Raw genomic sequence first — 13,522 nt, 5'->3', positions numbered from 1 at the left:
TATTTTTTATGTGTGTTTTTTTAATTATCTAAACACTTTCCTAAGAACAGTCCTTTAAATGCTGTTTTGCTTGTTTTGTTTTGATCAATAATAAAATTTCTTTAACATGTTTTAAGGCTAAGACTTATTGCTTATATCTTTCTAATTCCAAGGGATATTATACTCATCTGTTCAGTATGGATGTGTAACAATAACAACATCAAAGCTTTTTATCAAAAATTATGGATAAACTACACGAATTCTATTCTTCCACTCCATTCTATTATGGACCGTTAAGTTAAATCATAATCATATCCTTCTTAATTGCTTTTAACCGAGTTTGTTTAGGTCTACCTATAGATCTCCTAGCCCCATTAACTATAAATACCTAAAACTGAACACAAAGAAAGTGGGCAAATAGCTTATGATATTTCTTGTGTCATAAAGTAATATATTGTTTAGGAGGAAAATAAAATTCAAGATCATATTCATATGTTCATCTTTCTTTGTAACTTTTTCCAGTAGTTGTGAGTTCAAGTTCAATTCTATCAAGAAATATGAATAGTCTGATCACATCAGAAAAATAACTATGAAATATTTACTTTCCAAAAATGGATATAATTGATTGTAAATAAACAAAATGATTTGTCATACAAAAAAAAAACAAAAACAAAATACAATTATACACAGTTACAGAGAGAGAGAGAGAAAAAAAACTACTCGACAGGCTCGCCAATATTTTCACTAGGTATAATCAACTGAATTTGCTTTCATATGAGTTCAGGACCAATACAATCAGAATATTCCCCCAGTAATCACAATGACAAATTATAACTACGTATACTGAACATCTAACACTCATGACATATTCAACTTCTACTCTGTTGTTTGTAAGTGAAGCTCTGAAGTGATAACAGCACTTGCTTCAATCTTTCTCTTGTTTCAGTATCAATTAGATTCCCATGGCTATCAAATTTTGCCGGTGGCTCATAAACTTTAACAAATAGTTCTGGCTTGTTGATGAAGTGAATGTCAAGATAAACCCCAACTTGACGAAGATGGTATTGAGATCTTCCCCCGCCGAAATTTCCTCCTGCACTGATAATGGCAGCAGGCTTGTTTGCCCAAAAGTTTGGTGGTCGAGATGCCCAATCAATTGCATTCTTTAGAGGACCTAAAAGTGGAAGAGATAATGTTGTTAATCTAGATTCATAGTGAAAATTCCTTGCTATGTGCACATAAGTTTCTAGAAGCAAAAGAACCTAACAGTCAGAGGTAAATTTCACAAAATGACAAAGAACTTTGGGCGGGTTTGCATGAAATTACCCTTAACTTCTTTTATTATAGAGACTGCAACTAAATACCACGAACTATTGAAAATTGTTGTGAATGGCGTTAACCCCTTGGATAAAAGGTCTAAACTATTGTTATGAGGAAAGGATAGTTTAGAGTAAATACAACGTGCACAAGGATAAAATTGTCCAAAACATTTTATGTGTGAAGCATGTGACAACGTATCCTTAAGGACCAAACCAGCCCCTAATTTCTATTCTCTATTCACTTACCGTTATGAGGAACGGATAGTTTGTTTATGTTTTCAACAAGTTTGTGCTTATGTGGAGTTGCTTGCATTTTGGCTCAGTAAGGAACTTACTTGCATATGGAGGGTTATTGTAAATAATTTCATTCCTGAAATTACCAAAACACTTTATTCTAGATGCACTGATTCTTCTGTTGTGGCACCATTATCATTAACAATATAAGGAAAGGATATTAGATGCTTTTATATTTTTTTCCTAAATGAAAAGAATGGATAAAAATTAGATATTGATTCACTATCTATACTATCAATTTGTATGATACTGGGATATCCAGAAAAGCATCCAAAAAAACCAGGAGACAGACGGAAAAATCAAAAAAGACTAGCTTCCACCCAAAAAAAAGGTAGCTAATTGAACTTAATAATTGTTAAATCTGCACATCACTGAAAAGAGTATATAAGAAGGTTTGAAGTTCTCATAATCCCTAGGTGTTATTGTCACCTTTCTATCAATTAGGAATGGATGAATAATTTTATTGGAGCCACATCTGGATTGTAATGAATTAATATATATGCAATTGGAATCCTTTTCATACATATCATTAATATAATCCAAATTTCCAGTAAATTTTGATTACTATATGGTTCACAATTGGACTGTGATGCTACAGTTTGAGGTACACATGAAGCCTTTGCCTACTCAAGTTCGGAGTAATGAGTATTTAAGGGCATAGGACCTGAAAATTTTAATACATAATGATTGTAAGAGTGTTTGTGTGTATGTGCATATTGTGGTCGAAGTTGATAATATTTTATCCATCCTTGTCAAATAGTTTGAATGGGGATAAGTAGTGGAAATTTCATGGTGCAGAATTCTAAACGAAGAACAAGCTATTCTATGTTACATCTAAAATTCCTAGAGACAACCACTCTTATTTCTCAACAATTTATCAGGGCTCAGCGTTCAAATTCATTTTGGATACACTCGTCTTCTTTCTTGATTGCCAATTTGGAACCATGAAATGCAGCTGACATATACTACCTTGTCTTAGTTCCCCTTCAACTTTCAAGGGCATTCTCCAGTCAGGATACTGGAAAAGCTAATCACTTCAACAAACGCGTGTGATCTCCTTAAACACTTCATTTACAATCACATCCTCATGACGAAGAATTGATTCTAACTAAAATAATTGGTATTTGCCAGTCACCACTAGTGAGCATGTGACTTTTACATGAAAACTTGATAATTGCTGAAACCACCAGAGAATTGTCACTTTTAGCCAAAAAAATTCCAACCAAAAAAAAAACCTTAAAACTTTGAAATTGCTGAATAGAAAATGTACATAGTCTCTGTCCAGTCACCTTTCAGTCTAAAAATGTGCAGTTGCAATTACCAGGTTTAGATTTCAATCTCTATCTGTCATCTTTATTAATAAGAAGCACACACACCCTTCATATATGTCAGCATGTTAAGATTTTCCAGAGGAATATAAAACATGTATAACATCAACTAACAAAGTAAAAGAAGGTATAGCAGATACAAAATGGTCAAGTGTCCATAGTGTAAGCTATGTATATCTTGTATCTCAATCATAAACAAATAAATTTGATGCCAAAGAAACTAAAATGAACAACTAAGGAAGACAATTGTGCTGGTCTTACCGGTAAGAGAATAATTGTACTCAGGTGAAGCAAAGAGAATACTATCAGCTTCAAAGATATTTTGACGGAAGGCTTCAACAGGAGGAGGATACCTTCCATTAACCTCTAGATCAGTGTTGAGAAAAGGAAGGGATGAGATGTCCACATATTCTATTTGCAATCCTCCAATAGACTCTTTAGACAGCTGAATTGCTTCAAAAAAAAAAAAAGAAATATAATGAAAGAAATTAAATCACACTTTGTAAACAAAGAGGAACCAGAAAGGAAATATACCTCCCGTTGCCCTTAACACCCCTCAACTCACTTAGTAGCAGCTAGCACCCGTAAAATGGCTTTTTTTAGAAGATTGAATTAGTAACACCCCTCTTCCTTGTGGATTGAAGGGGCTAAGTGCTAATAATTGAGTTGAGGAGGAAGGTATAGATGAGAGGAGTCACGTGCAATGTACCCTAAGAGTAACCAGAGAAAGGACGTCGTAGTTACCCGAGTGCAAAAGGGCACGATTGAATGAACCTTTGCGAAGTGAACCACAAATCGCTGCCACTTTGATTATAGGCTTGGTTCCCCAAACTACTCCTCCCATTATCTCTCTTCCCTTTTGCCCAAATACCAAATTCTCATATCCCCCTCCTTGAACAATAACCGAAGGATACAGGTGAACCGAATTTACCCCCGATTCATGATTATGTTTCCTTCGCTTTCTCCCTCCATTAGGTAACTTCTCACTGTACCGAACAGAATGAGCGTGCAAAGGGCTAACAGGATGATTATGCTCATTATCAACCTCTATCAAATGCAAAAGCCCATCGGCCCACAATTTCGCTATAATCTTAGCTCCGCAGTCTGTTTTTGCCGAAGGCCTACTTGGCTCATCAGGCGCTTTACCTCCCTTACAACAGGAAAGAACTAGACGGCGACATCTCCCATCTGCTCTCTTGTTCGAGTGCTTGATCATTACCCCAAACCCCTTTTGCTTTCCGTACTCCTTGTAGAATTGGTAAACTTCTTCATGGCTTTCGAACGCCATTCCTACTGAAGGTTCTTGACTGGGGGTTTCTCGATGGGGGTCTTCTTTATCTACGGCTCTCTCGTCGGCGTTGTACGTTATAATTGCTAGCTCCCCGCTCGACGTTTGCTCCATTATATGGGGGTTTATCAAAATTCTATCGAAAAATTTCCTAGTTGGCTCGGGTGGGCGTGTTCAGCCTCAGCTGTAGAACATTACACAGCTAACTAATTTCAGAAAGAAAAAAAATGCAAATTTACAAGACAATAAAACTGCAAAGAAAAAGGGGGGGAATTTTCCATGCTTGGTTCAGTGGGTTCCAAGATCAAATGGGTATACTTAGTTTCAGCTGTAGAACATTACACAGCTAGCCAATTTCAGATCAAAACGCGATTTAAATGGCTCTAAAAGTAGTGAAAGAGAAAACCCATTTCAAATCTTAACTGATATCCACGGTTGTTCAACAATCTCCTGCCAAGCAAATCTAGCATCTAAGTACACACAAAAAGACGGTAAATTTGCAAAAAAAAATTGAGGTATAAATGAAGAGCGAGAGAGAGCGAGCTTACCTTTGGTGGGCGCTAGCTGAGGACGGCCGGCGAGGGAAGACAGTGAGTGGGTAGGCAGAAGGGGATGAGGTTCACGTACCCACCCCCCACCTACCCGCCTATCCAACCCGGACGCGAGACTTTTGTGGCCCCACCTGTCAGTGACCGGGTGGAACGGTCGTTGGTTTTCTGAAAAGTGTGATTCACGCACCCGGGTTTTAAAGTTTATTCGGGCCATCCACTCTACGAGTGTGGGGCCGGTGCGATGGGGTTGAGATTTATTCCTGGATCTAAATTTGTTTTGGGTAGGTGGGGGCAACGTGGTTTTGGTTCATGAGTGGGGTTGGTGGGTGAGTGGGCGGAGGAGTGGAGGGCCCACTTGCATGTGAGGTTTTATTTTTGGGCGGGTTGATGGGGCGTGGGTGAGAAGTGGGCTGGTGTAGGTGTAGTTGGTGGGTGAGTGAGGGGAGAGGTGTTGGAGGGATTCGGATCCTCTGCTATCAAAAAAGTAGTGGAGGAACCATTACATAATCACAATCATTGATTATCTAGTTGTTGTCTGTTTGTTTGCACGGAAGTAATTGTGAAGTAGCTAAAGTAAAAGAAGTAGATACTACTTCTGCTACTTCCAAGCAAAAATGCGTGTTTGGTTCTCTGAAAAACTTACTTCCAATACTTTCCTAAATACTTATGTGGCGCTTACGTGTCATTCTTACTTCCAAAATATTTTTCCAATCCTCAATACTCAGAAGTAGCTCGGAAGTAGTTAAAATGCATATTGATTATGACATAAATAAATTTTTTATTAATATTTCCTTTATTAGTTACTTCTAACAACTTTTCATTGATAAAATTACTTCTTAATAATATTTTTAAATGTTATCCAAACAAAAAAAAGTAAATGAAGAGGAAGAAGTTCTACTTTCATTACTTCTAAAAATATATGAAACAAACAAAAAAAAATGTTATTTCCACTACTTCCTACTTCATAGCTTTGAAAGGTACTTCTATAACCTACTTCTTACTTCTAATACTTCCATTATCCAAACGTACAAATTAGGAATGAGTGGGGGGTATGGTAAGTATTGTATTTAGATTGTATCATAACCGCCTATTAAGTAATCGACGATTGAGATTAAAAGTAATGGTCTCTCTACTACTTTTTTATAGTGGAGAGAGTCCAAATTTAAGAGCCTCAATATGTTTGGAAATCCTTTCTTTTTTTTTATTGAAATGATGATATAGTTGGAAATCTCTCCGGACTGGCCAAAAGAAAAACACGGTGGAAATTCATTACTTACGATTTTGCACTTCTGTAAAAAATAGTTATTATGTATAAGAATATTATATGATTTGGCTCAGAACATCCTTCATGTGAGTGGAGACCTCAACAACAAGAGAGTAGCTAAAAATGTCTAAACTGTCCCCTGTTTGGTTTATTACTGGTCCCCATATCGTGAGTTCTGAGGTCATTTGCACTTGATAAGAATTTTAGAAAGTGGGGGAAAAAAAAGTTTGTCAACCAATTGCGCTATGCTTTTACGTAAACCTAGGCTTGGGTCTACAAGTTTATAACTAATGCAAGAAACGCAAGGTTTATGTACAAAATGCAATCCTTGCAAAATTCCACAACAATAAAAGCTACATTCTTAAACAAGCAGCAAGAATATTTTATTTTTCCCCTTTCAATAATAACCAGAAAATTCAGTACAATACAATTACAACATGACGGTAACAGATGATCACATTACACACGCATCACATTAATGATAGTACACATTCATTACGGATTTGGATCCTCTCCACTACAAAAAAGTAGTGGAGAGATCACTGCTTTTAATCTCAATCGTTGATTATTTAGTAGGCGGTTATGATACAATCTAAATCTAACACTTATCATACCCCCGTGTATTGCACTCATTCCTAATTTGCACTAAAAGAAAAAATCACAACCATTAACTAGATAATCAATGGCCGTGATTATGTAGTGGTCTCTCCACTATTTTTTTGTAGTGGAGAGGATCCGAATCCATTCATTACTACTTACTCTGAAGCCTGTGGGTAAAAGCCTGCAAGGATAACAGGACTTGCTTCAATCTTTCTTTGGTTTCAGGATCAATCAAGTTTCCGTCGCTGTCGAATTTCTGTGGAGGCTCGAATGCTCTCACAAACAACTCTGGCTTATTGATGAAGTGAAGGTCGAGATAAACACCGACCTGGCGAAGATGGTACTGGGATCTCCCTCCTCCGAAGTTACCTCCTGCGCTCACGATAGCAGCAGGCTTGTCGGCCCAAACATTTGGTGCTCGAGATGCCCAATCGATAGCATTCTTCAGAGGGCCTGGGAAAAAGAGAACATGAGGATCAATACATTTATCTTACTTGATACCTTGCAGATAAACTATTGACTCTGTATCCTATAGCTCGCAGAAAATGTTAACCGTAAATGTAAACACACACTAGTGGTTACACATACGATAAGCGGGAGTCAGAATTATTGTGGTGTTGCACGCATATCAATTTTACAAATGCTATTCAAAATGAACACACACCAAGATCGTTTTCCCATTGGAAGGAAACAAATATTTATATATAACTATTTTCAAGATAAACCATCTCAACAATAAATCAGGCCTGTATGAATGATAGCAAGAAATCTAGGAAGGCATGATAAAATAACTGCTTCCAATGGAGAGAGGTTGAGAATTACTGGTACATCTCTGCAATCCGTGGCAACTACTTCATTATAATAGTGTATGTGCATGTGCATGCGCGTGTGTATGTATATTTGTATATGTGTGTGTCTACGCACACACGCACACGTGTGCATGCGCGTGTGCACACACAAAATGGATACTGGATATGAATTGTCATTACATTTAGCAAAATGAACAAACAAAGATGAACATGAGACGAACCCAACGATATCCATTTTCACTCAAATTGGATGAGCCATGCGCCTAGAGATACTATGCTTCATTCGTCATCCACTTTCAAAAACACACTACACTTGCACCATACTCCGTATCCAGGAAATAACCTGCAGAATCACCAACCTAAGCACTCATGACCATAGCACTGGTCTCGCAGAAGGTAACAACGCGCCATACTCCATCAATATCAAAAACACCAGGGACTTCGACGTAACATTCTAGCTTTCTGCACCAGATATTGATGATCACTATATTACAGCGCCATCATTTCTCCAAACACCATGATCAATTCCAGAGACAAACTCGACGACTATATAAAGTCAAGTGCGACACCATGTATAGAAGCTATCGGACAATGAATAATATATGATCTGTATAAGTCTACAATCAGCATCCATTGCCAACATCTGCTCAAACTCAACCACTAAATCGTTTCCCTGCTCACCATCAATCCACATTAAATTCCATCAAACTTGTTCCAAATAGTAAAAATATATCCAATTTGTATCCAACATTATGTCCAACAAGACAGCTCTGACATCCACTACTTCACGGTGCGTGAGAGGGTCTCATCTTTATTACATAGAGTTTTATGGTGTTTACTTGGTCAACAAAGCACATGGTAAAAAGAAAGAGGTCGTTGGAGTGCAAGTTGAATCCTACACTTGAAGTAGGACGACAGTGGGGGATTGACATGCAATAGATGTAAATATTAATTAGATAGCCTTTTGCCTTGACATGTCATTAGTACATTATCGGTTCCATACTAAGGTAACTCCAAGAGCAGACCATCATTGCAAGAAAGGTCACGATTATCCCGTGATGATGATTGTACAAAAATGTCACAATGGTTGATTTAACGGGTAATTTCTCACCTAACTCCTTGCCTAAGAGTAGCCTATAACTTGATGGATGTCACAGTTGCTTTATGTTATGCGTTTGGCACATGAATGGTGCAGCCTCAAAGCTAAAATATGGAATTTTTGACTCTAGATGACTTGGTGGTCACAATAACTTCTTCATATAGTAATTAACAAAAAAATACACAATACTAAGAGTCAACTCCAAAGCGTGATCATATGGCTACGACTCTTATAAAGAGTGCACTTAGAAGGTTCCGAGGTTTGCTGCTGCGTGAGTTCAGCTTTCTACCAATAAATAAGAACACTCAGCTTGCGAGGATACGTGAGGGTGTAAAAATTATAGTCTTCAGTGTAGAAACGGCGAAAACGGCAACGAAGTTCAGGAAAAACGAAGCAGGAAACAGTCTGGGTGCTGTCCGGTCGACCGCGGCAATATGTGCGGTCGACCAGAAACATGCACACTACAGGGTGCACACTACGGCGTCAAGTGCGGCCGACCGCGGACCCTGTAATCGATTTTTAGTTTCTGTCTTTCTGGTCGGTCGACCGCGACGATTTCGGCGGTCGACCGCCAGTCGGGGTTGGGCCTGATTGCGGTTTGGGTTTGTTTTGTGCACAGAAAAGAGAGTTTTCTGAGCAATTTGGTTAGGGTTTTGTTTGAGAGATTTGAGAGGTTTGTTTGAGAGATTTTGAGTGAATTTGTAATCTCATTCTCTATTAATGAAAACTCATCTCCTTCTTGCCCCGTGGACGTAGGCAACTTACCGAACCACGTAAAATTCGTTTGTTTGTGTTCGTGACGTTATTTTGATTGTGTTTGGCCTTCTCTCTTAGCGTTTGTGTTTGCCCTCGGAACCCCAATAAGTGGTATCAGAGCACCAGACTACGCTTAGGATTAGGAAGAGGAGTAGATCGCTTTGGAAGCTCGTCTAGGGCTTCAGTTGGAGGCAAATGTGAGATTTTTATTATTGTGGATCTTGTCTTCCGTCGTGTGAGGGTGAGATCTTTTGGAGGCTCTTATTAGGGTTTCAGTTGAAGGTAAAAATCTACTTTTCTTGTAGTTTGGATCTATCTTTTAGTTTGTTTCGCATTGGTTTGTTGGTGTTTTGAGGAAGATGGCTGAAAAAGGAGGTGTTGAGAGTGGTTCTTTTGGCATGAAGACCGTTCAAAGTTTGAATATCCACTCCATGAAGATAGATATGAAAAAGTTTAATGGCACGAACAACTTTGGATTATGAAGATGTGAAGTTTTGGATGCGCTGAACGCGCAAATTTTGGAAAATACTTTGGAGTTGGACGACAAGCCGGACGACATTGAAGAAAATATTTGGAAGAAGATGAATCGGACGACGTATGGTGTCATTAGGTCTTGTTTAACGCAAGATCTAAAGTATGATGTAATCAATGAAACTTCGGCAAAGAAGATTTGGGAGATTCTTGAGAGCAAGTATTTGATAAAGAATGTGAAAAATCGTTTGCATTTGGAAAGAAGGTTTTACCGCTTCCAGTTGAAGAAGAGAATCTCGATTAGCGATCACATGAACAACTACACGAATCTTCTTGTGGATTTGGCGAATGTGGATGTTATAATCGAGGATGAGGACAATGCGTTGTTGTTGTTGAGCTCCTTGTCAGACGAGGAATATAAGACATTTGTTCTTACCCTAATTAATGGAAAGACATCTCTTTCGTATAGTGAGGTCACCGCTGCACTTGTGAACTATCAGCTTAGAAAGAAAGATAATAAGTCTTCGATTGATACAGTAACGGATGCATTGGTCGCAAGAGGGAAGAGTCCAAACCAAAATAGGAGATCATAGTCTAGAGGAGCACATCCTTCAGTTGGTAGGAATCAAGCATTTTACAAAGAAGATGGACATTAAAAGTCTGAATGCCCAAAGTTAAAAGATCAAGCCGGGAATAAGAAGGGGAAAGTTATACAAGCTTCAGAGGTGAATGTTGCCAAGGCTAGTGGCGATAATTCAGATTCGGATTCTTCGGGCTACTCATGTCTACACTACCGTTAGTTTGTGATGCTGACTCTACAAAGTGGATGTTAGATTCGGGTGCTTCATGCCACATTTGCCCTATGAGGGATTTGTTCTTCAGTTTTGAGGAGTTAGAAAGAAGGGATGTCGTGCTCATGAGTAATGATCATGAATGCCCTATTGGTGGTATTGGAGCAGTTCGGATCAGAATGTGTGACAGAGTGACTAGGGAGTTGAATGAAGTGAGGTTCGTTCCGCAGTTGTCGAAGAACATCATTTTACTTGGAGTTTTGGAGGCAGCAGACTATAGGGTGATCTTAGAGGATACATCTCTGAAGGTCACAATGAGGTCCATGATTGTAATGAAGGGTGTCAGAAAGAATAATTTGTACTATTTGATTGGGAACACGGTGATAGGTGGAGCGCTGACGACTTCTATTGATTCAGCTAGATTGTGACATTTGAGGAGGCTGGGACATTCGAGTGCTAATTCCGTGCATGGATTAGAAAGAGGTGCTTTGACCTGTAATTTGAAGTCCTGTGAACATATTGGTGTGAGCAAGAAGACCGATGTGAAGTTTAGCACTTCTATTCACCGAGCGAAGGGCCTTCTAGATGATGTTCACGTAGGCATTTAGGGGCCTTCCAAGAAGACATAATTGGGAGGTAATAGGTATTTGATTTTCTGTATTGAAGACTATTCTAGGTATTTGTGGGTTGCAACCAAGTCCCATTTTAGTAAAGTCCTAATAGTCAACAACTGGTGGAAGAAGTGTATAAGCAAAAAGGTAAATTTACTTAGTTCTGATTTTGATAGGAAGTACAAGAGGGATCCTTTTCTGCATTTGTGCCTAGCTCAAGGCAGTTTGAGACACTTTATTGGAAAGAAAACATTAGAACAACGAGATGAGATAGCAAATTTAATAGGCTATTCCTTGCGGGAGAAGGATCAGTGTTTGATGTCAAGTAGTGGTTTGCAGAGGAGCTTTGGTGTTGAGGCTTTGACATATTTGAGCCATCTTATTTACAGGTTGTCGTCTGTCGCGATTGGAGTATTTGGATCTGGTGGATCTGCTTAAGATTTTAGGTTGCTTCGGATATTTGGATGCCTAACATATTGTCCCATCGAGGATGTGAAATTTGATCTGAGTGCACATTTGAGATTCAGAGACGTGTTTAGTTATTAGTTATGGGATTCTAATATTGTTCTGAGCAGTATTGTCACATTTGACTCTCAGCAAGTAGAGTGTTGGATAGATTATTGGGATATCACAGCGGGTGGAGAGTGATGCTACTCCACGTTGGGTAAAGATTACTCCACGTACTCTAGATTATTTTGTATTGTTTGAGATTCCAGCTGAGGTGACACAGATTGGGGATCATGTTGGTGTTGATGCAGATGATGAGTTTATTGATTCGAGTGCAGCTGATGAACACAGTTTGGAAGAGAGTTTGTCTTTTCACTTTAAGGCCAACAGGAGCGTTATCAGCTGCAGATTGATTGGTGATGATCGTGAAGGTTTAAAAATCCTTCTAGTTGATTGAGGTCGTTTGAGGCCATTTGGATGAACAACGTGTGGCTTGATTCCTTGGGCAAGAGGATACGTAGGTAGTCATTTTAATGCAGTCAGTTTGATGAGTTGATACCAACATTTTGGAGTTTGTTCGCATTTTCGTTTGGGTTCTCGACTTATTGTGGATTGAGTCAGTTGTCGTGGGTTATTTCCACTTCGTACTGGACGTAACAAATGGGATGTTTGGTTGGTATTGGTGTCGGTTCGGTTTTGGGAAAACTTCGTCGAGGTGGAGAATAGTAGAAACAACGAAAACGGTGACAAAGTTTAGGAAAAACGAAGCAGGAAGCAGTCTGGGTGTTGTCCGGTCGACTGCGGCAATATGTGTGGTCGACCGAAAACATGCACACTACAGGGTGCATTTTCGGATTTCTGGTCGGTCGACCGCGGCGTCAAGTAGGGTCCAACTATTCACACTCCCAAACAGTAACTTTGGGGGGGTGTGAGGACTAAATTGCCCTTCTCCCAAACCAAAACAGGCCAAGTCCATTCCAGAAACACCCTCAACATCAAAAGGGCATTTTCGGCAATCCAACTCCTAAAATTACTGTTTGGGAGTGGATATAGCAAACATGCACATCAAAAGGGCATTTTCGGCAATCCAACTCCTAAAATTACTGTTTGGGAGTGGATATAGCAAACATGCGTCAAGTACGGTCGACCGCGAACCCTGTAATCGATTTTTAGTTTCTGTCTTTCTAGTCGGTTGACCGTGATGATTTCGACGGTCGACCGCCAGTCGGGTTTGGGTCTGATTGCGGTTTCCTGTTCTGATTGAGAATTTTGTGTTTGGTATAAATACAAACACGATTTTAGGGTTTTTTGGGAGTTGAAAAAAGGGTTTGTTTTGTGCACAGAAAAGAGTGTTTTCTGAGCAATTTGGTTAGGGTTTTGTTTGAGATATTTAAGAGGTTTGTTTGAGAGATTTTGAGTGAATTTGTAATCTTTATTTGTACTCCCCTTCTCTATTAGTGAAAACTCATCCCATTCTTGCCCCGTGGAGGTAGGCAACTTGTCGAACCACGTAAAATTCGTTTGTTTGTGTTCGTACCGTTATTTTGATTGTGTTTGGTCTTCTCTCTCAGCGTTTGTGTTTGCCCTCGGAGCCCCAACATTCAGCCCTCGTCGCAACTTAATAATCAATTTCACTTTCCAAAGTTTTCAGTTGTGGAGTAAATTGAGCATCAACCTCCGAACAACAATGACCAATTCTCACAAAACACTGTATCAAGAAATGGATATCAAAGTTGATCGCCACTAAGCTCACCGGTCAAAGAGTAATTGTACTCCGGCGACGCAAACAGGACGCTGTCAGCATCAAGAATCTTCTTCCTAAAACCCTCCACGGGCTCAGGAAACCCGCCATCAACCTCCAAGTCCGTGTTCAGAAATGGGAGCGGCGAGATATCGACATATTCAATCTGCATCC

General features: G+C 39.2%; 2 protein-coding genes across 3 annotated transcripts in view; both read right to left on the bottom strand.

The window, feature by feature from the left end:
• Window positions 687-4,968, bottom strand: LOC109843943 (NADPH:quinone oxidoreductase-like). Of its 2 annotated transcripts, XM_020412936.1 has the most exons (5): window positions 4,757-4,968; window positions 4,632-4,658; window positions 3,665-4,392; window positions 3,182-3,373; window positions 687-1,153 (listed from the first exon to the last, which is right to left on the bottom strand). In XM_020412936.1, exons 3-5 carry the CDS (start codon window positions 4,320-4,322, stop codon window positions 849-851), a joined length of 1,155 nt encoding a protein of 384 aa, XP_020268525.1. In that variant the 5' UTR covers window positions 4,323-4,392; window positions 4,632-4,658; window positions 4,757-4,968; the 3' UTR covers window positions 687-848. The 2 variants fall into 2 exon arrangements, with proteins under 2 accessions (XP_020268525.1, XP_020268526.1); XM_020412937.1 differs by lacking the exon at window positions 4,632-4,658.
• LOC109843944 (NAD(P)H:quinone oxidoreductase-like) overlaps window positions 6,643-13,522 on the bottom strand; it is a 7,141-nt gene continuing 261 nt past the window's right edge. Inside the window, exons 2-3 of the mRNA XM_020412938.1 lie at window positions 13,361-13,522; window positions 6,643-7,076 (exon numbers count right to left, since the gene is read on the bottom strand). The exon at window positions 13,361-13,522 is cut by the window's right edge and continues 13 nt beyond it. Coding sequence (XP_020268527.1) covers window positions 6,775-7,076; window positions 13,361-13,522 — 464 coding nt within the window. The 3' untranslated portion in view covers window positions 6,643-6,774. The remainder of the gene's footprint in view (window positions 7,077-13,360) is intronic.

This window comes from Asparagus officinalis, chromosome 5 (assembly GCF_001876935.1).
Source record: "Asparagus officinalis chromosome 5, Aspof.V1, whole genome shotgun sequence".
NCBI classification, from domain to species: Eukaryota; Viridiplantae; Streptophyta; class Magnoliopsida; order Asparagales; family Asparagaceae; genus Asparagus; species Asparagus officinalis.
The sequence above is the reverse complement of the archived record's forward strand: the minus strand, read 5'-3'. Positions and strand labels throughout refer to the sequence as shown.

Excerpts from the sequence above, each read along its gene's own strand:
- LOC109843943 (XM_020412936.1), bottom strand. The coding sequence starts at position 4,322 with ATGGAGCAAACGTCGAGCGGGGAGCTAGCAATTATAACGTACAACGCC. Across the intron at positions 3,374-3,664 it reads TCGTGCCCTTTTGCACTCGG|CAATTCAGCTGTCTAAAGAG; the intron begins GTAACTACGACG and ends TTTTTTTTGAAG. Across the intron at positions 1,154-3,181 it reads GTACAATTATTCTCTTACCG|GTCCTCTAAAGAATGCAATT; the intron begins GTAAGACCAGCA and ends TTCCACTTTTAG.